Source organism: Plasmodium inui (assembly GCF_000524495.1).
Source record: "Plasmodium inui San Antonio 1 unplaced genomic scaffold supercont1.12, whole genome shotgun sequence".
In the NCBI taxonomy this organism is placed as follows: domain Eukaryota; phylum Apicomplexa; class Aconoidasida; order Haemosporida; family Plasmodiidae; genus Plasmodium; species Plasmodium inui.
This window is the reverse complement of record NW_008481846.1, coordinates 373,563-398,562: the sequence shown is the minus strand read 5'-3', so window position 1 is coordinate 398,562 and position 25,000 is coordinate 373,563. Positions and strand designations below refer to the sequence as shown.

The 25,000-nt window shown below is 43.0% G+C and overlaps 6 protein-coding genes across 6 annotated transcripts in view; 3 read left to right on the top strand and 3 right to left on the bottom strand.

The window, feature by feature from the left end:
* C922_03129 (hypothetical protein) overlaps positions 1 to 523 on the top strand; it is a gene marked incomplete at both ends in the record, with an annotated part of 7,236 nt that extends 6,713 nt beyond the window's left edge. The window contains one exon of the mRNA XM_008818721.1: positions 1 to 523. This exon is cut by the window's left edge and continues 6,713 nt beyond it. Within this exon, the coding sequence (XP_008816943.1) occupies positions 1 to 523 (523 nt within the window).
* A 73-nt stretch (positions 524 to 596) lies between these two features.
* C922_03128 (hypothetical protein) lies at positions 597 to 5,633 on the bottom strand (the record flags this gene model as incomplete). The annotated part of the gene is made up of 2 exons (XM_008818720.1): positions 597 to 872; positions 1,017 to 5,633. The coding sequence occupies 2 exons, from the start codon at positions 5,631 to 5,633 to the stop codon at positions 597 to 599; spliced, it is 4,893 nt and encodes a 1,630-aa protein (XP_008816942.1).
* A 1,820-nt stretch (positions 5,634 to 7,453) lies between these two features.
* On the bottom strand, positions 7,454 to 9,226 carry C922_03127 (glucose-6-phosphate isomerase; the record flags this gene model as incomplete). Its single annotated transcript, XM_008818719.1, has 1 exon — positions 7,454 to 9,226. The coding sequence occupies one exon, from the start codon at positions 9,224 to 9,226 to the stop codon at positions 7,454 to 7,456; it is 1,773 nt and encodes a 590-aa protein (XP_008816941.1).
* A 2,550-nt stretch (positions 9,227 to 11,776) lies between these two features.
* Positions 11,777 to 12,709, top strand: C922_03126 (hypothetical protein; the record flags this gene model as incomplete). Its single annotated transcript, XM_008818718.1, has 1 exon — positions 11,777 to 12,709. One exon carries the CDS (start codon positions 11,777 to 11,779, stop codon positions 12,707 to 12,709), a length of 933 nt encoding a protein of 310 aa, XP_008816940.1.
* Positions 12,710 to 13,190: 481 nt separating this feature from the next.
* On the bottom strand, positions 13,191 to 14,690 carry C922_03125 (hypothetical protein; the record flags this gene model as incomplete). Its single annotated transcript, XM_008818717.1, has 1 exon — positions 13,191 to 14,690. One exon carries the CDS (start codon positions 14,688 to 14,690, stop codon positions 13,191 to 13,193), a length of 1,500 nt encoding a protein of 499 aa, XP_008816939.1.
* Positions 14,691 to 18,312: 3,622 nt separating this feature from the next.
* On the top strand, positions 18,313 to 22,662 carry C922_03124 (hypothetical protein; the record flags this gene model as incomplete). Its single annotated transcript, XM_008818716.1, has 9 exons — positions 18,313 to 19,177; positions 19,437 to 19,552; positions 19,803 to 19,978; positions 20,206 to 20,312; positions 20,505 to 20,537; positions 20,644 to 20,925; positions 21,109 to 21,209; positions 21,548 to 21,652; positions 21,868 to 22,662. The coding sequence occupies 9 exons, from the start codon at positions 18,313 to 18,315 to the stop codon at positions 22,660 to 22,662; spliced, it is 2,580 nt and encodes an 859-aa protein (XP_008816938.1).
* Positions 22,663 to 25,000: the final 2,338 nt, after the last annotated feature.

Here is a 25,000-nt window from a genome sequence, read left to right as displayed (position 1 = left end):
TGATCACCAGACGGAGGGAAGAATATGCTGCAACATGGGCGAAGGAATATTATGTACAAACACTTGGCACACGGACGAATCTGACTCGAAGAATTGCATTTTAAAAAAGATACGTAGTGCACATGACTACGGTAACAACTCCATCGAGGTATGGACACACGAAAGGGGCGCTACGAAGAAGGAACAAAACGGCATTAACGCACGACGCGGCATTAGTGTACAGAACGCCATTAACTCGCTCAACGCGATTGACTCGCACAATGCACATAAATATCACGTGAAGGTAAAAAAGATCTGCTGCAGCCACGGAAATCAAGAGGGACAAGTGTGGGGAGATGAGGGCAGCTTTAAAAATATCCTCTTTTGCAACGCACATGACACCAATTTTAAAAAAATGACACTTAAAAATAGGAACATTGAAAGCTTCCACATTTGCTCCCTTAACTCCTCGCGCGTGGAAGAATTCGCAAATGTGAATTATCGCCATGGTATGGAGAACATCTGCATATTCCGAGACTTCTGAGCCCCTCAGGAGTTTCCTTCCTTGGCTCGGTACTCGCTTTCGATGACGTAAACCTGCGGTGAAAGAGAAGCGATCAAGAAAAGCGGCACATTTGAAATGAGGGAAGCGATCGGGGAAAGCCGCACATTTGCAATAGCGGAAGCGACGCAGAGTAGTGGCACATTTCGAGGACGCGGCGCTCAGTGGTGATCGATCCTCCGTGACCGCTTCGCAGCTGGCCTTCTCTCGGTACCTTGTCCGATTTGTGCATGATGAAGTTGCGCTGCGGGCAGGGGATGACGATGCTCATGTTGTTTTCCTGGTTGCAGCGGTAAATGCCGATGACGATGGAGCCTTTCTTGAGGTACTTCTGCAGAGGGGGGGAGGCGGAATCGCGTTGGGGTGGTGCTACCTCGTGATGTTGCTTATATCGGGATGGCGCTACACCAAAGCAGTAGCACATGTTGTAGTGGGCTACACTTCCACCGCTGCGCTGGAGCGCCCTGGAACCCACCTGGAAGAGAAAGAAGAAGTTCCTCGAGTGGTACTTGGGGTTTATCCTCCTGAGGAGCAAATCCGACTTTATCCTCTTGGAGCTGTCCGCGTACGTACCGTTTATGAAGGCTTCAATGGTGTCGATACTGAGCGAATTATTCTTGATGGGGAAGGTATACCCAATGAAGTGATAAATGAGTTCATCGATGAAGACACTGGCAGAGGTGAATTGTAAAAAGTACAAATAAAAATAATAATTGTCCACAAAAATGTGCTCGATTTTTTTGTATATATTTTCCACAAGGAGATTCCCATATTTAAAAAATTGTATTTGTTTTTTGTAATTTTCGATGAAGAGCAAATTGTGCGCCTTGTTCATGTTAACGATTTTGTTTTTGTTTTTTTTTAAAATGTCGATATTTTTATACACATCATTGTTTAAGTACTGAACAGAAAGTGTGTTATTTAGCTCTATCAGTAGGTAAACATTTCTCCTCTTTTTTTTATTTTTATCATTTACGAGGTTGTTACATGCTTCGTCCATTTTTTCCCTTACTTGGACATCGACAGAATGACTGTTTCGCTCTTCGGCATGCCCACTTGGAATGTCCCTTTTCTCTGTCGCCTTTTTTTTAAGTAAATAGTGATCATACAATTTTGATTTCTTATTTTCTTCACCTATGTAGTAATCCACCAAGGCATCGTTCACGTCCCTCCTCCGGAAAATATTTTGTATGTTGTTAAAGATGATGAGGAGGTCACTGTCGTTATGTTCACACATGTACTCAACGTAGTTGATATTTTTGGCCTTCTCATTATATGATATGATATTGTGATGGGAATTCAACTTTAAATAACTTTTAAAAATGACGCATTTTTTGCAGCGCAGGATTCCTGCGAGGATTAAATTGTACATGGATAGCGGCGACTTCTGTATGTAGCAGATGCTGTACTTGGCCAATTTGTTGTTGTGGATGTAAGACGGAACTTGGTCGCCCAGGATGACGATGTTGTGTCTCCTCCGCTTGTGCAGCACCTTCAGGAAGGTGTTGATGGATTGGGGCCAGTATATCAGGATGATGAAGTCATCCCGCGGGGGGTTGGCTTCTTTGCCCGGTTTGTCGAGCGGCCGGCTGGCTTCTTTGCCCTCCCGCCTGATGCGGAAGAACTGCAGAGCCTGCAAATAATTGTCCACACGAAGGATACCCAACACGGGATTGAAGTAAACCCCGGGTTGGCCTTTCAGCTTGTTCATCTCATTGTAGTAGTGGTGACCACCACTGGGTGCCGACTGGCTCTTGTTCTTCCCCCCCTTTGAGGCATCACTCTTTTTAATGTTCACGTAGTCTATACAGCTCAGCCAATCCAGTTCCACCTTCCTCAAGTGCTGTATTTTCTGTAGAATGTTGTACTTATCTGTGAGCAGAATAAACTGCACGTCAAGACAGGTGTAAACAAAATTAACAGGGTTTAGCACCACCTCGCTGTACTGATTTATGATGCCTATGAGGAAGGCATTGTAATTCATAAACATATACTGGACGATGGTGATAAAATGGAAATTGAGAAAGCTTTCCGGCAGCTTTATTCTGTATATGTTGTATTTTATTCCCTTCATATAGTGCAGGTAATTATTGTACGAATTGTAACACAGATTTTCATCGAACTCGTGTGATAGGAAGCTTCGGAATGGCATTTTATTTTTTGTCCCTCCTTGGGTGATGCTCTTTACCCTTTTGAGGATCGAAGCGGATGGCCTACTGCTTCTCTTCGTGCGTTGTGGACTCTTCTCCGTTGCATCCCCCGTGCGGAGGTCAATTTTGTAGAAATTGCTTTCGCGGGATTGCTTACCATTGGGGTGATCCCTCTCGGGGGAGCGCTGGCTCTTTTTTCCGCTGAACAGGTGTAGCCATCTAGAAAGGAAGCGACTCCGTGGGTAGGGTCTGTCGTGGGTATGTGGATCGTATGGACCGCCTCCCCTGTAACTTTCCCACCTTTTGGATGCACTCGGCTGGGTCGACGTCCTCCCCAGGTGGTTCTCCTCCCGATCGCTGGCTCCCCCCTCAGTGGAGGAGCCAAAGAGAGGACTCTCCGGGTTGACATCCTCCTCCAAGTTGTCAAAATATTTGCTCAAAATGTACGTGTGCTTAGATTTCAACTTTTGCGGTGTGTTTATGAAGAAGAGAATAGTGAGGAGAAACATACCGGGGCAGTCATCCAAAGTTTTGGCAAAAAGCTTCATTTTCAGTTCGTTGAGGCAAATAATATTCCGATTGGTCCGCTTGAGCAGAATGCTATTATTACACATATTGTTCAGGAAGACGGAAATGCATTTATTAAAAGGTCCAAGGGAATTAATTTCGTTGTACCTTTTTAGAGTCTCCATGTCGTTATTTATATTGTGGTGTGTATTCATGACATTGTTACATATGAAGATCCCACTGCTGAAGGAAATAATTTTCTTAATTTTGAGAGGAAACGGTTTGTTCAAATCATAGAGACAAAGGCTGATTTGACAGGACCCCTTTCTGTTCAGAAGGCGAATGATATTTAAGTAAAATTTAACTGGAAGACTTGTTAGAAAAATAATTTCGTCTAAATTGTTATACGTAGCTTGTAACTCATTAATGATCACATAGAGAGCAATCGGCTTCACGTGTCCTATGATGACAAAGTACCGGGCGCCAATGTTTGGAATCTTCCCGTATATCTTTTTATCCTCCACCATATGGTCCTTCAGATACCTTATCTTGTAGTGTATATAGGTGAAAATCATGAATATGTAGAATATATGGCTAACTTTTCCCTGCAAAGTGTAAGGGAAGCATGTCCCTTTTCCCATGGCTGCGGTGGATACGGTTTGCATCCCGGAAAAGACGTAATCATATATTTGATAATCCCCTCTACAGGGCTGCTCAATTAAGAGGTGGATACAAGAAGAGGTATATATGACGACTAAAATTTGAACGGACAGCGTGATCACTGGGAAGTTTATCTTGCTGTAGTTGTTACTTTGGCCAAACAGATTCTCTATTCGTAAAAAATTCAGGAAGCGAAATGGACACGACAGGTACAGCCATCCATGCTTCCTGAAGGGACAATTCGTTACGTACGAAACTAGGAGGTAGAAAAATGGGCTATTCATTAAGTTTAGAAGGAACCAGAAACTTAAAATATGCTTCGCACAGAAGAAGAGGAAGAATTTTATGCATATATCGTACAGGATAAAGTACTGGATGTACGCTTCGATCTTCGTGAAGTAGGCAGGGATGTATTGCATGTTCCAGTTAAACATGCCCACGTCCTTCTCCATATCGTTCCTTCGTAGGTAGTGATACACATAAAGCCAAGCTATGTTCAGCATGAGCGTTATCAACAAATCGGAGATAACGAATGACGTGTTTTTGCAGAATTTTACGAACACCACTTTTACGTTGATTATACATTTGAGGAGTAAATTATGCCACCTGGAAAAATCCGTATCCTTTTGTACGTGTTTATTTCGATCGTAGAAGCTGTGCAGCGTATACTTGTTCGTATTTGACTCCATTCCTGGGAAGTAACTCGTCTTCCACTTGTTAATGCTTCTCCTTCTGTGAAACAGCTTGTTCAGCATGAAGCATATGTACTTTTTCTTATTTCTATCGAATCGAATGCTTTCCTCTGTGCAGTCTTCATTTGGGATGTTTAGGTACTTGGTGTCGTAGAGAAACGATCCCATGTGCTTTCTTTCCTTCTTCTTCAAGTCGTCCTGCGTTGTGTGCCTTTTTCCACTCAAGTGGGGCCCTCCAGGATGAGGCACGAATTGGTATGGCTCCCCAGCCAGATTGTTCCCATTCACGTTGTTCCCATTCACGTTGTCCCGATACAGGTTGGCCCCTTCCTCCCCCTCCGACTGGTTCAGCTCGATGTACTTGATAATCCGATCTTGCATTTTAAGCGTTTTCCTTCGATCGCCCAAGCAGATCTTTTCAAACTCCTCGCAGCTGTCTATGATGTACTTTTTGTTCTCCCCCGCCTCCTTCAATACGTAGTCGTTCATTTCGCTTTTGCTGTACCTGCGTGATTTTTTCCCCGGTCTTCTTTGCCGCTGGAGTTTCATCGAGGGGTTCGTCTGACCATTCACGTTTGGGGCGCTCCCCTCCAAGGGGCCACTTCCCCTCACGTGGGTGCTTCCCCCTGAGGAGGAGTCCTCTTCGCTGGATTGACTCTCCCCCGTGTAAAACGTGTCGGTTCCCCCGCCGCAGGATCGCTTTCCCCCCCCCGAGTACCCACGGCCAAAGTTGACCTTCTCGAAATGGTCCTGCTTCATATACAAAAAACTGGTGTCTACCAAATGATCGATCTTTAAATCCTTGTCATTGCTTTTCCTTCGCAGTGAATCTTCCTTCTTCAAAGAGTACGAGTAAATTTTCTTCTTCCTCGTTTTGTAAAATAGGGTATACTTTATCGAGTTGGTTATCTCCGGCAGAATGGCTAGCCAGTACGACACGACGTATATCAGGAGTAGAGCCAGAAGACTTGAATAGCGAATGGAGCGATCATATATGGACATGAAATCGAGGAAGAAGTAGCAGGACCCGATCAGAATCAGCACGAAGACGATCCGCTCGATCAGCGCACGTATCATTATCATCTTGTCTTTTGTCTTCCATCAGGTGGGATGCCCTTTGCTCTGCGCGCCCGCGGGAGGAAGTATATCTAAGAACCGGTTCCGTGTGGCTCCAGAACAGCCCTTTTCTCTTACCCCACTAATATAAAGGAGTGTATGAACTGGTGACAGGAGAAGATAGAACTCCTCTCAGGAAAACCAAAAAAAGAGAAACTGTTATCATCAGATGGATGCTTTGTGGCGCCTCTTTCCCCTTAGCGTCACACTGGACCGAGATTCACATGCGAAACCTCTGCCGTGGCAGCCAATCCGGGGACATTTTCGGACATTCGTACGTTCGAGCAGAAGCCGCACCGGCGGTCGTCACCCGGGCGGAAATAGATCGCTAAGGGTTAAACCATAGGGATAGGCAAGGAACGAAAAAAAACAAAAAAAGCTAAAAAAAACAAAAAAAGCTAAAAAAAACAAAAAAGGCTAAAAAAAACAAAAAAAGCTAAAAAAAAACGAAAACAACGAAAGAAGGAGTAAATGTATCTAGCAAGGGGCTTGACCAAATGCCTCTAACAAAAGGATACAACTTGGGGTTTACTCTCATGAACATGTTCTGTTAATGCCCACTTTAGCTTCGCTCTTAAACCTACTATCGCGTCGAATTAATTGTCACTCCTTTTAAAATTGCCCCTTATATTTAAAAGCGTTTTTTTCGTTTTTTTTCTTTTTTTTTTGTGCACACTCGGAGTGGTGAGTACATATGGAGGCAAACTATAAAGAGTCATGCAATTTGAGTGACTCGCCGATCTTTTTTCTTTCTTTCGGTCTTATCACGTTTGCAATTTTGTACATGTATTGAAGGTTACTTTTCCAAGTTTCACACTTTCACCACAGCTGTAAGTTTAACAAACGCTTGTGTGCGCTTTTTCCCAATTGGTAATTTTCCTATTTTTGCCTCCTGGGTTGGTCCCATCGACGAGAATTCGCATCCCATGGATGCGTCACCGAACAGGCGACTCGTTCAGCTTATTTCCAGTGAGCTACGACCCCTGTTGCACCAGTGACAGGTGGAAGAAAGGTAAATAGGGGGACCCCTTCTGTAGAAGTGAAGACGCATTTTTACTCCGGTTAAGTCGCTTCGTTCCATTTTGTAGGTCTCGTCTGGCGACAAAAATTTTACAAGTACAGGAATACTTCCAAAGAGTCGTAATATTCCGTGCGCATAAGTATGCGCCTACGTGGAATGGTCCCTATCGTGGCATTTTTCTTTCTTCTTTCTTTATTGCAAATTGAAAACGTGTTTCGTGATGTGGACCCCCCTGCGCAAAGGAGGACGTAGGCGCCAGCGTACCCAGACACGGATATAAGCATGTGTGCACATGTACGCTTCCATGGGCATAGGAAAAAAACTTTCGCATTTCTCCTTTTTTTCTGTTTGGCACATCAGCAAGGTACATGGCCAACATGATCCACACGAACATTAAAAAAAAAAAAAAATTAATTTGAAGAGACAGACAGACAGACGGGGAGAGAATACCGGAGGCGGGGGAAGAAAAAAACGAAAAGTTCGGAATCAAAGGAGCACAGGGGCATACGTGCGTTTGCCTCGGCAAATGCGAATGCTGCCTAGTACGGCACGGCCAAACGCACACTAGTAGGCGTCAGTTCGAGCGCGCCGTTAAATTACGTGCCAAAGGGGGTAATAAATCATTTTTAGAGTCACGCAAGGTGGGCATGCACTTCTCTGCGCTCTGCGCTGAGGAAACGACGCTCTGCTGCAAATGGACTAGGCGAATGGGTGACGCGGGGAAGCAGATAACCTTCCGCTAATTAGGCTAACCACCGCTAACCACCTAGCTGAGGTAGTAACCCAGCAGTATCTTGGTGGACTCGTTGAAGCCGTGGGCAGTGGCGGCGGCCTCCTTCTTGGAGCGCACCTCGTGGAAGTAATCGCGCACCTCCTTGGCCAGGACCTTGCCCAGCTCGACGCCCCACTGGTCGAAGCTATTAACATTGAGCAGGTATCCCTCGGCGACGACTCGGGATTCGTATAGAGAGAGCAGCAGGCCGCACGTGTAGAAGTTTAATTCATCAAAAAGTAGCAGAGTGGAAGGTCGATTGCCTTGGAAGATTTTATGGGTTAGCAATTCTGGAGCCATTTTTGTTTTGTTCGTTTCGTTTTCTTTAGCTACCTCTTCTAAGCTCTTCCCTAACGCCAAGGCATCAGCCTGCGCAAAAAAGTTCGTCATAAGTTCATCATGGTTACTAACCTTTTCACTCGGGAAATGAAGAGGGAAGTGGGAATGTTTGAAGCCGATCAATTCTACTGGAATTATCTGTCCTTGGTGAATTAACTGATAGAAGCTGTGTTGTCCATTGGTCCCTGGTTCTCCAAAAAACACGGGACATGTGTTATAAGTAACAAGCTTATTACTTCGGTCCACCGTTTTCCCGTTGCTCTCCATGGATAGCTGCTGAATATGAGCAGCAAATTTTAGCAGATTTTGAAAGTATGGCAAAATGGCTACATTTTTACAATCCCAAAATTGGTTGTTGTAAAAACTGGTTAGAGCTAACAGGACAGGGATGTTCTCTTCGAAGTTTGTTTTTAAAAAATGCTCATCCATGTCGTGACAGCCATTGAGGAACTGCCTCATATTTTGATAGCCAAATGCAATGGAGAGAGGTAGAATACCCACTGCACTGGTTACAGAGAATCTTCCTCCTACCCAGTCCCAAAATTCAAATACGTTTTCTCGCATTATGCCGAATTCGTCTGTGAGTTTTAAGTTGGTACTAACTGCAACCATATGCTTGCTCAATTGTTCGTCATCGTTTATTTTTAAGCTTAGCCAATGTTTGATAGACCTCGCATTGAGCATCGTCTCCGCTGTGGTAAACGTTTTGGAAATGATCACAACGAGTGTGTCCGTCTGTTCGATGTTGTGGACAGCCCTGTTGATATCGTTTGGGTCTACGTTGGCCAAAAATCGTACGTTAATTATTTCGTCCTGGTCATAATCCATATCGAAGTTACTTTCCGCGCCATTTTTGCATCCCCCCTCGTTGGCCTTTTTTTCTTTCTTCTTCTTCTCCACCATGCTGTTGTAATAGTAGTACTTCATCGCCTCATAAACAAATTCCGTGCCAAGGTACGATCCCCCTATGCCTATACATATTAAGTTTTTAAACTTGGTGTTTTTGCAAGTCTTTATCGTTCCGTTTCGAATGCTATCTGAATATGCTTCAATTTTTTTTAACACGTCATGTACATTTTCGAGGATGTTTTTTCCGTCCAGTACAATTTTGTGTGTATTTATTTTTTCGATTGGCATTCGCAAGGCAGTGTGAAGGACGCTCCTATTTTCCGTCATGTTCATTTTTTCCCCTTTAAATGTCTTTTCGATTTTTTCCTTCAGTTTGACTTCCTCCGCGTATTCGATTAACTTGCTCAGCGTCTTCGCTCCATACCTTTGGCGAGACAGGTCTATGTAGAAGTTCTTAAACCTTTTGATCAGCAGTTCGGACCTCTCTTTATCCTTGAGGTACTGCTTCAGGTTCACTTTCTTTTCCTCCTCGCTCAGGCTCACCAGCTCTTTGTAGCTCTTCAGCCCGGTGACGTCCATGGTTACGGTGGAGAAGCGGAGAAACGGCGCAACTACAAAGTCACGGCAGATCAAATGTCCGATCAAGTGGAGGTATCCCCTCTTCCCACCTTCCCCAACGAGTTACCGTGCTGAGTGGATGGTACTTGTTGGAAGGAAACTCGTGTCCGCGCGGTGTCACATAAACGCAGGCATACATTCCTGTTCGCATTTCACGCGGTGTATCAGGGGCAGATTCCCGTGGGGCAAACACAACAGTGCTAATACACCTGTTTCGGTTTTCCCCGCGGAGGTTACTCGTCCAATCAAATGGTAAAAAGCTGGCAAAAGAAGTGGCGAAAAAGTGGCAAAAAATATTGAAAACGCGAAGTTACTAATGCAGTTAGCGCACGAAGTGAAGGGATGCTCACTGCCAAACACACACTCCGGAGGGACATGCAAGCACGCGCAGCTACATATACATGTATACATAAGCATGCAGACACGAACGTACGTATTCCGACTTGTACACGTCCGTGTGCCTTCGCGGGTTTCCAATTTGAAAAAAAAAAAAAAATTGTGCTTCTTATTATGTAACACGGCAAAATTTTCAGCAAACTAAGAGATCAATTGGAGAGGGTTCAAGGGGTGACTTCGTGTATCGTTAATATTTTTGCATTTTCTCTCTGGTTGGTAGAGAGTGCGATTTACTCGCAAGCTTTATCGTTCATTTCGAGGTTGCAAACGAATGACAATTGTTCATTCCTCTAGGCTACGCATTAGTACTGACCAAACAAATATGTACACGGCTATAAAACGAAAGAAAAAAAAAGAAAATAATAGCGCGTTCACTTTTCTTAACTCCCTTTTATTCCTTTGCTGGAACGACTTGCGAGAGTTTCAAACGTATACGCAACAAGCAGAGGTGGTTGCCAAAGCTCCCGCCCATGTAAGCTCTCACACATGTACGTATAGATGATTTACGCAAAAGGAGGTAAAATATGTAGTTTTTTTTTTTTTTCTTGCAAATTCTCACGTGCAGCAAATTTTTAGCACCTAAACCTGCGTAGAGAGTGTCATGCAATTTTGGCTAAAAAAGCCAACTTGTAAGAAATGTAAATAATTAAGGCGAAAAAAGGAAATAATTCTTCCAAAAGATTATAGAAGTTTCTCAAAAGTTTGCCAAATTGCCAGTTTTCCAATTGCACAAATTGGACAAATGTTCTTCCACTTGCGCGCGATAGGTTAGGCACATTAAATTAGTAGTTAACGTTGCAAGGGGTGGGGGGTGAGAAATAACTTAACTTTCCCCTACGAAAAGGGATATATATGGATACGGGTTCTTCGCTCGGTGATTACGCTTTGGTGTAACCTTGCCAAAATTTTGCCGACCATTAGGAGAAAAATTGTCCCCCCAATTGGCGAAATATGCGCCTAATCTTCACACAGAATTGGCTCACATTTTACGAAAAATTCCCATATATTTCATGCAAATTTCATGCAAACTCGATGCAAACTGGATGCAAACTGAATGCAAATTCGATGCAATTTTTCTCCCCTTATTTTTGTTGCTACTCACGCGGTTGTATTCTGCTTACCGCTTCTACTCTCCTGGAGTGGAAATACAATACGCCACACTGACACATTTGACGGCAACGAATAGGCTGCGCCTTTTTCGGGGGCTGTCGCGAGTGCGCGCGGCGTTAACACCGTCACGTGATCGCTGTAGCTGAAAGGTACGCTTGGGGAGTGTTGCTTAAAAAGTTACGCTAAAAAAGTTACACTAAAAAGTTACCTGATAAAGTTATGCTAAGAAGTTACCTGATAAAGTTACGCTTCGAATGCCATTTGTATGCCATGCTCCGCATCTGCTGTGCCAATTGCGGAGAAAAAATACATCCATGTCTTAACTGCGCGAAGGAAAAAACGCTTTAGAGAAGGAAGTGCAAGTTTACGCCGCTCTCATTTCAAATTTAGCTAGTGGCATTTTCTCCTCGTATTTTTACAAAAAAAAAAAAGTGCACACATATAACATATACACGGTAGCACCTTATTTTGAATTGAATGTCTTCACAGCATCCAAATAATTTTATTTTAAATAAATACAGGCATAAAAAAAAAAAAAATACCCATTCGCTTCTGTAACCTTCATTTAAATGGAAAAATTGCGAAGCAGTAGATGCTGTAGCCTATACCTCCCATTTCATTTTTCCCAGCTGTGCATTTATTCGCCCCTGCCGCAAATTGGCACATGCATATTTAAGTGCCTAAGAAAAAAAAATATTTCCTTTTGTAGGCATGTATAACCCCTCGAATGCGTTTCCATGACCAGGTACTTTCCCCCCTATTGCATTTTTCGCTACTTAAAAAGAAATGTAAAAAATACCGGCGCCGTAAGCCCCCTGCATAATCGAAGCGGAGCGTGCGCAAAGGACATCCCACTTGAAAAAGGTCCTGCAATTACGCCTTTGAATAACACCACCCCTTATCTACCCTTATGTGTAGGCAAACATGCGTGTCGAATGAGAGCAACTGATACACGCGTGCAGCACGCACATTATGTATGTACCCCCCTCCAACAACGCGCGGAAAATGAACCAGTTCCTCCTCCGTCGCTGCCAAAAGTTCAAACCCTTTAAGACATTCAAAAGGTCCAAATGCCTAATCAACAACGCGCTGAGTAACAAAAACTTAAAATGGAAGACCACAAACGAGTCGTACTGTGAGTACATACTCACGCCGGAGGAGGAAGCAGAACTAAGACAAAATCATTTCCGCATAATTGCAAGCAACGACATAAATGTAGATGGGCATATCATGAACGAAGGCGTTAAAAATTATAAGGACAATATGAACACCTCTACATACTACAAAGAATTAAACTCCAATTTGAATGACATCAAAAGTGGCAGCAGCGTTTTTTTCCACTATTATGTGAAAATTTTAAACAGTCTAATGGAAAAGGTTCGGAATGTTCCCATTATAAATTATCTGTACAACAATATCGTGTTGAGGTACAGAGTAAACATTCACGTATTCGTTTCGCCACTGTACGATAGGATAAACAATGAAAAACTGTTTGTAAAATTTCAAATAAACAAAAACGACGTTAGACAAATTATGTACTTCTTATGTATGCACGTGTGGATTTACTGCGCCAAGTTAAATACGATGAATAATCGGTATTTAAAGATTCTTCTGTGGGAACTCATATGGGATTATTACAGGGCCTTACTCATCAAGTACAAAATTTCTGAGTTCTCCTTCAATACGTATTTGATTAATATGCAAGAATATTCCCTGGGATTTTGCATCGGGTTGGATGAATGCATAGGAAAAGAATTCTACGCGGGAAATATTTGCAACCTGCTCTTTAATCATATTTACAACGAGAAAGACCAGTTTAAGAACTCCAGAGAGTTAATAGACTTAACCATTTACTGCATACGGATGTACCACTTTGTTCTCCAGTTACCCGAGGACAACTTCACGCGCGCTAGGTTTACCTGGCCGGACCTGAAGTAGGCTTTTTCAGCGCTTCAAAATTTTGAATTTGATTAAAGCGAATTAAAACGCATTAAAGCGTGTTAAATTGAATTGGACCGATTTTTTTTTTTTTTTTTTTTTTGTGCATGTATGTGTGTACATACAGCTAGCCACGGACTCCCCCCGCACACTTCGCAAGTGCGTACTTTTCTCCATAGGAGAACAAGAAAAAAAAAATGCTAAAATGGCAACCCCGTTGAGGCTTAAAATCGTTGGGGTAAAGGTACACGTAGGAAAACCTGGATAAAACGTGCAACTTTTGTTTTTGTTTTTTTTTTGGTTAGCTGGTGTGCCCCCCAAATGCATTATGCGTGAGTTGTTCAGGTAAATTGGTATCCACAGTTGGGCACATACGCATTGGGGCATACCAACAGTTGGGCATATCCACAGTTTGTCACATCCGAAATTGGGCACATGCTCCCTTCGTTGCAGTGCACGTCCGCACGCTCGCCTCTCCCGGTTAAGTGCTAACCGACTTCACGTGAATATGGACGTATACATTCTGGCCCCACAGTTGCGTCAACTTGTAAGAGACATTTCTGCGCATGTTAATTATAAGCTTGTTGTGAACGCCGCAAATCATTTTAGCAACCTTTTGACTTTTCACAACAATTTGATATTCAATTATGAGGGAGTTGTTCAAATTCACACACCATGACAGCATGTTGTGCTTGACTTTGTAAGGGACGTCCTTATTAAACCAACAATACAAATAGGTGTTAATGAGCTGTTCAACGACTTGTACTTTGGTCAACGTTGTGTTGGAGTCCTTGGGATAAACCCAAAATTGATTTTTCGCCTTAAACTTGGCTAAATAATCCAGTAATTCCTCAACCCCTTTGTTATATTTTGCGGAAATAAAAAATATGTTGTCAAAATTCCCGTTGCTCATAAATTCCTTGGCCCGCGCATTGGCCCACTTATTTTTTGTGCATAAGTCTACTTTGTTTAGGACGAGTATCACCGGCGGGACCAACTTTTGCTGTTCCCGTTCAGCATTCGCGGTGTTTTTACTGTCTACATCATTGTCGTATGATTCAATAATTTTTTTCCTGTTTTTAAGTAAGTTTTTTTTGACACTTTTGTCGCTATACTTGGCCTCTTTTTCCATTGCGCTGGAGAAGTACTCTAGGAATTTTTGCATATTTTTTTGGGAATTTTCGTATACCTCTTCGTTGGTGGAGCTGCTATTCAAATCGCTTTGCGGTTTCCCCTTCCATTCCAAATGTTCCTCCTGATCATTGTCTTCACTGAGATGATTAAAGTCGTAGTGCTGCGATTCCCCCTCGTCTTCGCTCCCACTGCTGTATGCTTCTACCTTCTTCGGTGCTAGCATCCGTACTATGTTGAGCACGTCGTGTGTTGGCCTCTTCACAGTGTCTGCGATAAATAAAACCAAGTCTGCTTCCTCATACCCCTTCCATGCATAACTGACTAATTCTTTACAAAACTTTTTTTTCTTATGTGACGGGACAATACCAGGCGAATCGATAAAAATCAGCTGAACGTTGTCTTTTGTGTATATTCCTTTTATGTCCTGTCTGGTAGTATTAATTTTTGGCGAAACTGCTGAAATGGTTTTATTCAAAATGGAATTTAGGAGAGAGCTTTTCCCCGCATTGGGGGCCCCAATTAGTGCCACTTTTAGAAATTTCGGATTTGTCGGCTGTTCTGGTATCTTCCACGTATTCATGTAGGCACTTTTTGGTATAACTCCTCTGGTTATATTTGGAGGGTAATAGGTGCTTGCGCCTTTTTCACTGGCCTTTCTTTCCTCTCCATTTCTGGCCCCATCACCTTTGATCCCTTCATTTTTCGCCTCCTTAATTTTGAATTCGTGCGACAGTGGCTTCGCCCTTAAGTATCTTTCCAAAATGGAGAAATTCCGCACACTAAGAAGTGGAGCACATTTCGGCTTCTTATTTAGTGGGTCAAATAGGTACCCGGCACATTTCAGCATTTTGATTGGTACACACTGGGGGAAACATGCACAAGCTGCGTGTGTTCACTTGGTGGTTTCTTTTATTTGGGAGAGGCTACCCGCCGCAGGTGGATCCATTTCGGTTTCACTCCAAAAATGAGAAAAAAATCAGCATAGGTTGTCTCCTTTTGTTGCTCTCCCCGTGTGAGGGATTTTTTCCAGTGGAGCTGCGTTGTTCCGTCGCTCCGTTGCTGTGTCGCGGTTTGAGGATTGCCTGACTCATGCACCAACCAGAGATGTGTCGTTTTGAAGATTTCTCCAGACGGTCTATGAGGACACAAGGCGTGAGGATGATCTTCCCCCATTTCCCCTCCACACTGCTAAGAAATTTTGGTGCCCCTAAAACGGGGTTCCTCTTTTGGAAGCAAAACCCAGGTTGAACGGTTGAGCATTGGGGTGGTCAGAAAAACGAGGGGGAAAAAAAAAAGAACATTCAGTAACGACCATGTGATAGCACTAAAATTCTCAAGTCCCTTAAAAGAAGTGAATCGAGTTTTTCCTTTTGGCACTTCATTATATAAGGAAAGATAAATAGCATATGTGCTCCAAATGGTTCATTTGCACTGGTGCGCGATGGCGTAACGGGTTTGTCAATGCAGTAAGCGACGTGAGGGCATGTCCCGTCCGCATGTCACATTTTTCAAAAAAAAAGAAAGAAATTCAAAACATATTCTTTTTCGATAATTACAAGTTTGTGCCTTTCCGCTAACTGGATGAACCTCTTTTGGATATAAGCATTTTCCCTTTTTTCGTGGTGTTTTGCGGATTTGCATAAGGGATACCGCGTTTTTCAAACTTGTACATACAAACCGCGTGATGAACTTTTTCCACCGTGTTGTGATGACAACAGGGAAAAGGTGAAAAAGTGAACGGTCGTTCTTCTTCCTCTTCGTTTGTTTTTAACACCAACCGCTTAGGATCGCCTTCTACTTGTGGCAAAATTTACGAAAGCGTTAGGAGCTCATTCCATTTTTTGTTTGCCACATTTTTTTTCCACAAATTGGGGGAAAAGATTAACAGCTCAGACTTATGGTTTGCGGAAAACGAAAGGTGCAAAAAAGGGGGAGAACTATGCATCCAATGGGTGGATAAACGGAAGGGAAAGAATAAGCAAAAAAAAAAAAAACAAACAAACAAACCTTGTAAAGAAGTGACGAGTGAAATGAAATTGAGGAATGCTCAGGGACGTGTATAAATCTGCATTTTCGTAATTTCCTTCTTTTTTTTATATTATAAAAGGGGAATGCCATAACAATGCGAATTTTTTTTTTTCCCCTTCCGCTCGTCTGGAAAAGAAACCGCAGCAAAAAGAAGCGACGCCACGGGAAAGGCATTTTCACCCCTTCAGACATATTATCATCCCCCCATTTTAACATATCCCCAAATTTATGAAGTCATATAATACCATATTTAACACTCTACATGGATGTTATCCGTGTAACCCTTCACGTAAGACTTGTTCCTTGCATGCGAGTTTCTTCCTGACAGCATTCTTTCCTCATTCATTGAAATCCGCCTATGTGCATGGCATACACACACAAGCTTGTACACATGTGGGTGTCTATATACACATGGACATGTAGCAAGTTTCTGAGCTGCTTCTCCGAGAAATTTTTTAACGCGCAAGTGACAAAACTTCTGTGCAATGTTTTGTGAACAGTTCTTGGTGGGCCTTAAATGGTAAAGAACAAAACCAGTCTGTGGCTATTGAAACACTCGCTTGTCATTTTTCGTCACCCCATGCGCACGGCCCTCAACAATTTGATAGTACCTGCTGGGAGGAAGCGCCTCGGGTGGGAAACCACACAAGGGCACGCGTAGGTACTACGTACGTAAGTTCATACGTCCACATGTGCACAGTTTAAACATATTCTCCTGGGTTTCGCCAGTGCTGTACTTGACGTAACAACGCACTTCCTCTTCCAAACGTGTGTAGGATAAAATCTTTCGTGCCTTTTGATGAACGCCGCCAAGTTGAAATCTTTTGCGAGTCAGCATTTGAACAGGAAAAAAGGCGCTATCAGCTGTAGCCCGTTACAACTTTTTCCGTTGACCTGTTTTTTTTTTTTTTTTTTTTTTTATTTGTCCTTACTATTCCCTTATTACGATAGGGACAAAAACGTAATGTTGCGCAGAACTACTGTGCTTTCCGCTACACTCGAAAGTAACTCCTTTATGTAACACAGAACCATTTGGAAACTTGTATATCGGTGGAGCAAAATCGGAGGAGCGAAATCAGGGCGCGAGTGCATCACTGCGTCAGCAAGTCAGCACATGTGCACCTTTTTTTTTTCACCTTTGTGCAAGCATTGCATACAAAAAGAATATCCCGTTGAGGACATATGACCATTCAAGGTGGATTCACAAACGTGTTGCAACAAAATGCCATGTTAGAAGCACTCTTGTGTGGGTTTTATTTCTGGGCCATCATCTTCGCGAGTATGTTTGTGTTTTTAATGTACTTACCTATTGTACATCCCCTTGTGAGCAAAAAGAGTGCAGTCCCTCCTCCCCCCCTCCACGCGTACAGATTTAGCGTTAACGTCACCCGTGGGGCGTTCCTTCCGTGAGGCCTTTGACACGATTGTTGGCGTGGCTTATGTGTGAGCTCAACGGTCATCATCAGAACGCGGAGCAGTCCTCTCACCAGCGGGCTTACCAGTCAGATTACTAGTGGGATTACTAGCATGCTTGCTAGATGCTTATCACCATTTCGTTCCTTTGCCGCCACGCAAAGCATACTTTCACACACCTGAAATAATTTTTTTTTTTTTTTTTTATCCCACAGATTTGGTTTTTTTCCTTTTTTTTTGGTTAGATAAATATACCGAGTTATTGTGTTTTCCATTCCTTCGTACATTTGTTTGTTTTTTTTTTGTGTTTTTTTTTTCCCCCATTTTTTTGCAATTCGCGCGGTTTTCTTTTCTTTGCCAAATGTGAGACCCAATCGTTTTTTTTTCTTTTTGCTTCCAATTGTACCTACCCAATACATACATGCAGAGTAATTAAAATGTTTAATTGCATCCACGGAGGGAAGCATTTGTGAGATTTGTTTGTAGTTGCGCGAATTCGTTGTAGAGAACGAGGGCCAAGTGGCAAAAAAGAGAGGAGAAATACCTGAGTATACCATTGTGTTTATATACACAATATTTGGCCGCATGTTGGACCCTCACGGAGGTCTATGTATGCACGACTGCCCCCGCGCTTGAAGTCACAACCGCGTGAGCTAACCGGGAGGAATCATCCCTGCCCGCCGCAAAAATATAAAATTGAAACAACTGTGGAAGAAGCTGGGGAACCAATACGAACAGGGGACACCCGACCGGCGAGCACACCGAATGAAGTACCGACTAGCCGTTTTTCGAACCGGCAGGAAGACCGCTTAACAGATCGATTGGTAGACCGATTAGCAGACCCATTGGTAGACTGCTTAACAGACCGATTATCGGACAGTATAACAGACCGCCTTACAAACCGCTCACCATCCGCGTACCAACCCCGTGCCAACAGGTACCAACAGCGTGCCAATCGCTTTCCACGCCCTCCAGCGAAAGAATGAATTTGCGCCTCACACCGCTTGCCCGGCGAGAGTAAGGACACAATGAAGAAAGCGGGACAGGGAAAATCGTTCGAGGCGCACAGGAACGTCAACCAAGAGAGGCTGGCCTACGTAATGTCCTACCTCGTAGGGAACGAAGTGAACGTTCATATGAAGGATGGAAACGAAGTGAAAGGGTTATTTCACGCATATAATTATGCAAATAAAGGAGAAAAAAAACAAGGGGATATTTCCTTAAATTACGCTAGGGTTCAGCCGAAGAAGGACCGAGTTAGCGGCCCAATAAACAAAGCAATGATCATTCCGGAAAATCTATACACCATAATTGTTGGGAAAAATATAAACCTAGAATTAAAAGACCCAGATGGGGTAAAAAAGGTGAAGGAGAAGTTTCAAATTGATGCAGATATTTCCGGAAGAAAAAAAAAATATAATTTTAATAGTGCCAATAGAGAGTTAAAGAGGTGGGTATGTGAAGGTCCATTTTACGATGAAAATAAATTAACCTTAGAAGACAACATGAAAGAACCATGGGATCAATTCGAACACAACAGGAAGATGTATGGGGTCACAACTACGTATAAAGAAGAATTATACACGACCAACTTAGACGTGAACAAGATTCCGCAGCATGTAAAAATGCACGCGGATAAAATTGCCAAAGAGTTAGAAAACAGAGGAATGCACCTCGACCCCGAGGATGCAGAAGGGGACAATAAAGAATTGGACGAAGAAGATTTGTTCGGAGCTGTAAGACAAAGTAAGGATAAGTTTTCGAAATTTTCCAAAGGAAAAAGGGAGGAAGGAAAAAGCATCCAGCCACAGGGCAGGTTTAACCAGTCCGCCCTCAGGGATTTGAAGGAGAAAATCCAGTCAGTCAAAATGGACAACGAGAAGAAATTTCCAAGTGAGTGAATTCGCCGCGCACCTGCCTCAGCGTCAGTGTTAGGGTCTGCATCCGCTCCCGCTGTGATTGACCTGTTATTTTTGGTCACCCCTGTCACCTCCGCCATTTTTTCTATCTCTGCGATTTTTCCTATTCTACCATTTTCTTTCTCTCGTACCCGACGGCGTATGAATGTTGAGCTCTAGCCCACTGCGCCTATGGGTGTACCCGCAACATTTCCCTCTGTCCCCTTTTCCTCCCCTTCCCTCTTTATCTCAAGCGAACAAGCAGAAAAAAATAAATTTCACCATATCGGCAAGTGGGGAAGACGTTGAAAGCAGCGAGAAAAACAATGACTCATCAAAGAAGGAAGACGGAAAAAGCGCCGAGTTTAGTGTAAGAGTTCAGAGGAAAAAAAAGATGCGTTCAAGTTGCGCTATTCAGTCACGCATTTATTGCGCTTTTGTTGCCAGCGCAGCCTGTGTGCATGATATATTATCCCCTTTTTTGGAAACTCCCCACTGGAGTGGATACCCAAACGAACCCATCCCCCTGACGTTCGCTTCATTGCACTTTATTAGTCCCTCCATCAGTCCATCCATCAGTGGTTCTATCCGTTCACCCACCTGTTCATCCGCCCGTGCAGGGAATCAATGCCCTAAATTTGGAACCAGCGTTGCCAAGATTGGATGAAAAAACCCGAACAGAATGGATCATGTTCAAGAATAAAGCAAAAAATAAAACTGTCAACAAAAAGGACAAATCAACGGAGAAACAAGAATTTATAACAGCAGCAAAGGAGTTTAATGAAAAATTAGCCAAGTAATAAAAAGAGAAAAAAAAATGCAGCGATTTTTTAAAATTGCACATATTAATACATCGTGTATACAAATGCTGACACCTACGCATATGCATTTACACCCCATTCGATAACTTGGTGGAAGACATAGTTATGTAAGATCTATCTTTCTGCATTTGCATCCCCCCATTACAGCAGTTAAATATCTAATGAGTAAATTTTTCCTCTTCTTTTTTTTCGCAATTTTTAGCAAAATGAGTACACAAACCCAGGAATCAAAGAACGAAGTAAACTTTGAACAGCTGGAGATCAACAACCCCACGTCTGAGCTGCAGACAACTGAGTTAAACATTACAGGTGAGGTCTCCGCGGGGGACTCTATCACGCCGGTAGCAGTTGGCCGACTGGTGAGGCCAGCCCATTGGAGGCGCTACAGTGGTCGTCACCCTAATTGAACTAATTACACTTATTACACTAATGAACCTAATTGCACTTATTACACTAATTAAACTAATTACACATCTTTTTTTTTTTACCGCCCCCCTGCAGAGAACGTCACCAATGCCAACGTCGACGAAACAGGTAAGCGATCCTGGACATCGTAGAGCCGACTAAGTGATACGTCCTCAATAAAGCCATCCCAACTGTGCCTTTTCGTTTTTTTTTTCCTCCTCCCGTCCGTACGCAGATGAGACTATAGCCTCCGAAAACGAAAACACGATAGTAAAGAGCAATACTGTCAGTTTGAGCAACTCGAGCATCCGCCCGTATGATACCTACATTTTAAACTTTAACAATTTTAATAACATGAACAATTTTAACAGCCTCAGTAGCTTTAAAAATTTGAACAACATGAACAACATGAACAACATGAGCAGCCTGTGCAACATTAGCAATATGAACCACCTGAACGGGTTTAACCATCCCAAACACTTTAACATGAAGCATGGCATGATTGGCCACAACGTGGGTACGACGGAACAGCGTACACACAAGCGCGACTATGCAAGTGCTCGCGTCAAGAGGAAATACATTTACGAGCAGTAGTTCTTAGTTATGAATATACGTAGCCAGTTTTATGGTTAGGCCTCCCCCAATTGAGCATTTCTAAATGACTTTTTTTGCCCCTCTTTTGTACCATCACCCAACGCAGGGTACCGCCCCATTGTCGCCCAACTACCCAGCGCGCCAACTCAGATATACCCTACATCCGATTTGTATCTTCGAAAAAATGTCGGGACGAGACCAATATATGTAAGAATGGCTCCTTAGCACATGTCTGCATAAGGCGAATCCTCCACAGCTTTAACATTTGTGGAAAATAACCCCTGTAGATTGCACTCCTGTGCTGACTAATCGGGGGGGGGGACTCCCCCTCCAATTGTTGAATCCATTTTGGGGTCAATTCGCAATCTGTTAATTGAACCCCATGTGGCTACTTCCATCCGCGCCGTGTTCACAAAAAAAATGGCACCATTGTAGTGTTGGCCAATTTGGATATAGACACACATGTATATATACATATATATATATTTTTTCTTCTTTTTTACCTCATTTCTTTGTCGCTCCCCCCCCTTCCCCTTTCATTGCAGCAAAATGTGGACATGCTGGTGAATAAGTTTCATAACAATGCTAACCACCACCAGAAGTACCCATCATATAGGAAGTACCACAAGGAGTTCCACCCTTTTCCGACTGTACGGCATTATGGCAGCGTGCGCGTAGAAGCCACTACGCATTTTTTTGTTCATTTCGGAGATCCATTTTTGTATCCCTTTGCACTGTGCATGTGAAAAAGGGAGGAGAGAAAAAGTGCACTATCGCGGAGTGAACATATTGGTACGTGCGTGCCCATTTTAATACCTACAACTTATGTGTCCGTTTTGCTTTTGCGTGCGCCCTCCCCCCTCAGCGAACCTTCGCGCCGAAGGAACACTTCGACTCCCTTATGAACAACACCCTGAGGAACTCCAAAAGGGAGGACTGCGTGAAGAGCCCCATCCACTTCAGAAACAACAACCAGTATAGCTACAAAAACGTCTTCGGAGGACCCCCCCCGCGTGCACCTGTCCATATATACAAGGAGGAAAACCACTTCCCCAGGAACATACCAGTGCAGCCGAACGTGCCAGGCATTCTGGTAAATGTCCCTGTGATACCTGTTGGCCATCCGATCGTTAATGCACAATTTATGGAAAGCCCCCCCCAATATTATCCCCCCTATGTCAGAGGGAACTACGCGAATAATTCAGTTCCTGCCAGTGCAAATGGTGGATATTATTATAACATCCCCGTATCCAGTGTGGACAGTAATTATTCTCCAAATAAAAACATGAATTTGTTTGCAGCGACAAATCCGCATATTCCAAATTTGCATGTACAATCTCCACAAGTGCCAAACGTGCCCGTACAGACTCCGCAGGTGCCAAATTTGCATGCGCAAAATGCACACATTAACATTCCCGTAACGCCATATATGACTCCAACCCTGAACTACGGCGTTAACAGCAGCAATCCTCTGAACATGACGAATAATGCCAATGTACCGAATCCAAACATTAATATCCCACCGTACCCCCCAGAATATCTCGTTGTGAATACCCCGAAATATCCGAGCACACAGGCAGTGCCCATGCCTGTTTACCCACAGTACCAGTACCAGAATTATTATCCATCGTCATCGCCCCATGGGATGAAGAATTCTTAAATAGTGCTGAAAAGTTTTACAGCTAGCTTTTTTTTTTTTCTCCCGCCACATCCCTACTTGTTTAGTAAAATAAGAATGTGTGCATATGAACGACTTCTACTCGTGCGGCTGGTAAGTCTTCACTTGGAGAAGATGTCGACAACGCGGAATGTGGGAAGTTGTCCTACTGCCAGGAGAGGATCGAACCGTGCGGTCGCGGAAGGGATAAAGAGGCTGAAAGGGGAGAGCTAGCTAAAGGGGAAAAAAAAATCAACAGGAAAACAACAGATAGACAGGAAAACAACATATGGAGAGAAAAACAACATATGGAGAGACTCCCACCGAATGAGGAACTTTGAAAGGCCAAAGAAAGGCATTTTCTTTTCTTTTTTTTTTTTTTTGGAAGGCCCCCGGTTCACGATGTAGCTTGTTATGCCCCGTTGCCAAGATAGCTTGCTCCCCCAATAATTAACTTTATATGCCCAACATATAAGTGACGTATTCGAATTTGTGTTTCATTGTGTTTCGTGGCGTTTCGTAGCGCTTGGTAGCGCTTCGTACCGTTTCGTAGTGTTTCGTAACATTTCGCAGCTTTTCTCGGCATTTCACAGCATTTAGTTGGATACCGTTTCGTTTCGCTGCATTTCGCTGCGCCGCTTTTCTTCGTTCCATTTTGTAACGCCGGTGTATAAAGCAATACAACTGCTATACACATGTACATGTTCTGTGTACCAGACACGGTACTCTGCCCTGAATGAAGAAAACTTTGTTTACAATTCATTTTTTTTCTTTTTTCTATATAAAAGCGCACGCTTAATATCCAAGTAACATTCGAATTAAATTTAGTTTTTAATATTTGAAAAACAGAATGTTTAAATTGAGCAAGTGCGGGCGCGGGAGCGAACTCGGCCGCGTCCGGGGAGTATCTCCACGAATACTCAGGAGTGTGAACAAAAGTACCCTAATGCGCACCTGCTCGGGAAGACGAGAACAAAGCCAGAAGAACAAATGTCCTCTGCTAAAGTTGGAGGGAAAAAGCGGAGCCACTTGCGTAAAATGGGGGAAAATATATACACCTGTGAAACAGTCCCCACGAACGCGAAAAATTTTAATTACCTCTTCGTCGCGGTTTCTTCGAAATGTAGCTATACAGCGTAAGCAGAATGCAGCGACAACGTAGAGCGGCAATACGCCAGCTATGCTTTCCTCCTCACTAGTCCTATGCCACCAATGCGGTAAGTGATTTCCGGTAGCAGCCATATGAAGGCATCAAAATATACATACACATGTTTATCATCCTTTTATTTTACACAAAATGTAAGGGACGCACGTTCAAAGGGTGAACTCATGAATGCTTGCACACACACCAATTGTTTAAAATTGGCCAGTTGAGATTAATCAAAAATGTTGCACCCTTCCCGTGAAAGTTTTTTTTTTTTTTTTTTTTTTTTTTTACCTTTCACCAAATGGAAAAAGCCTTTCTCATATTCCACTACCATGTGCATCTTTTTACCAACGTTGCGCGATGCACTGGGGGCCTTTTGACTTGTGCAAAATTGGACAATCTCTCTGTTGCAGTTGTCAGTGACCTTTTCGGATAGGAATATATGTAGAAATATGAGGTGTTCAACCGTACGAGGCTCTGTTTAAAAGGAAAAGTGCCTCACAGTTTTTTGCCGTCACGCGCTTTCGCTGAAAAATGCGAGGCACTTGTACATTAGCGCCATCAATAAAAAAAAGACAACGATGGGGTGTGACATAAGATAGGCTCAGATTTAAATTTAATTTCTTTCTTTCCTTCTGACAGAGTGGGTTGCAATTAAGTGCTTCCTTTTGTTAAGAGGTTCTGGGTCAAGCAGATTTGGTTGTATAAACGCCTTTACCTCATCGGTATAGAGAAGAAGCGTAAAGATGCACATTTTGCGATAAAACCAAAAGGAAACGAAATAACGCTATTCAGGTGCGAAGGAAAAAGACACTTTAACGGTGGTAACATGCAGAATTGTGTGCCATCAGTTTTTTTCTTTTTTTTTTCTGCACACATACAGGGGGAATTGAAAACAAGGACACCACAACAGGAATCTATTTTTTTCCTTTTTTTCTTCTTTTCTTCTTCTTTTTTTCCCATTTTGCATTGACCATTTTTACTAAAAAAAAAAAAGACTTGTAAATTTTTCCTTCACCAGAAGGAATAATACGTTAGCGTAGAAACTGTTGTGTTCATTTTAGTTGCTGAAACACAAATGTGTGAGAAATGCGGAAAAATTGCGGAACTGTACGTGGTCAATTTGTTCAGCTTTCACTCGTAACGTAGTCTACAGTGTGTAGAAATCACCGTCACTTTTTTTTTTTTTTTTTT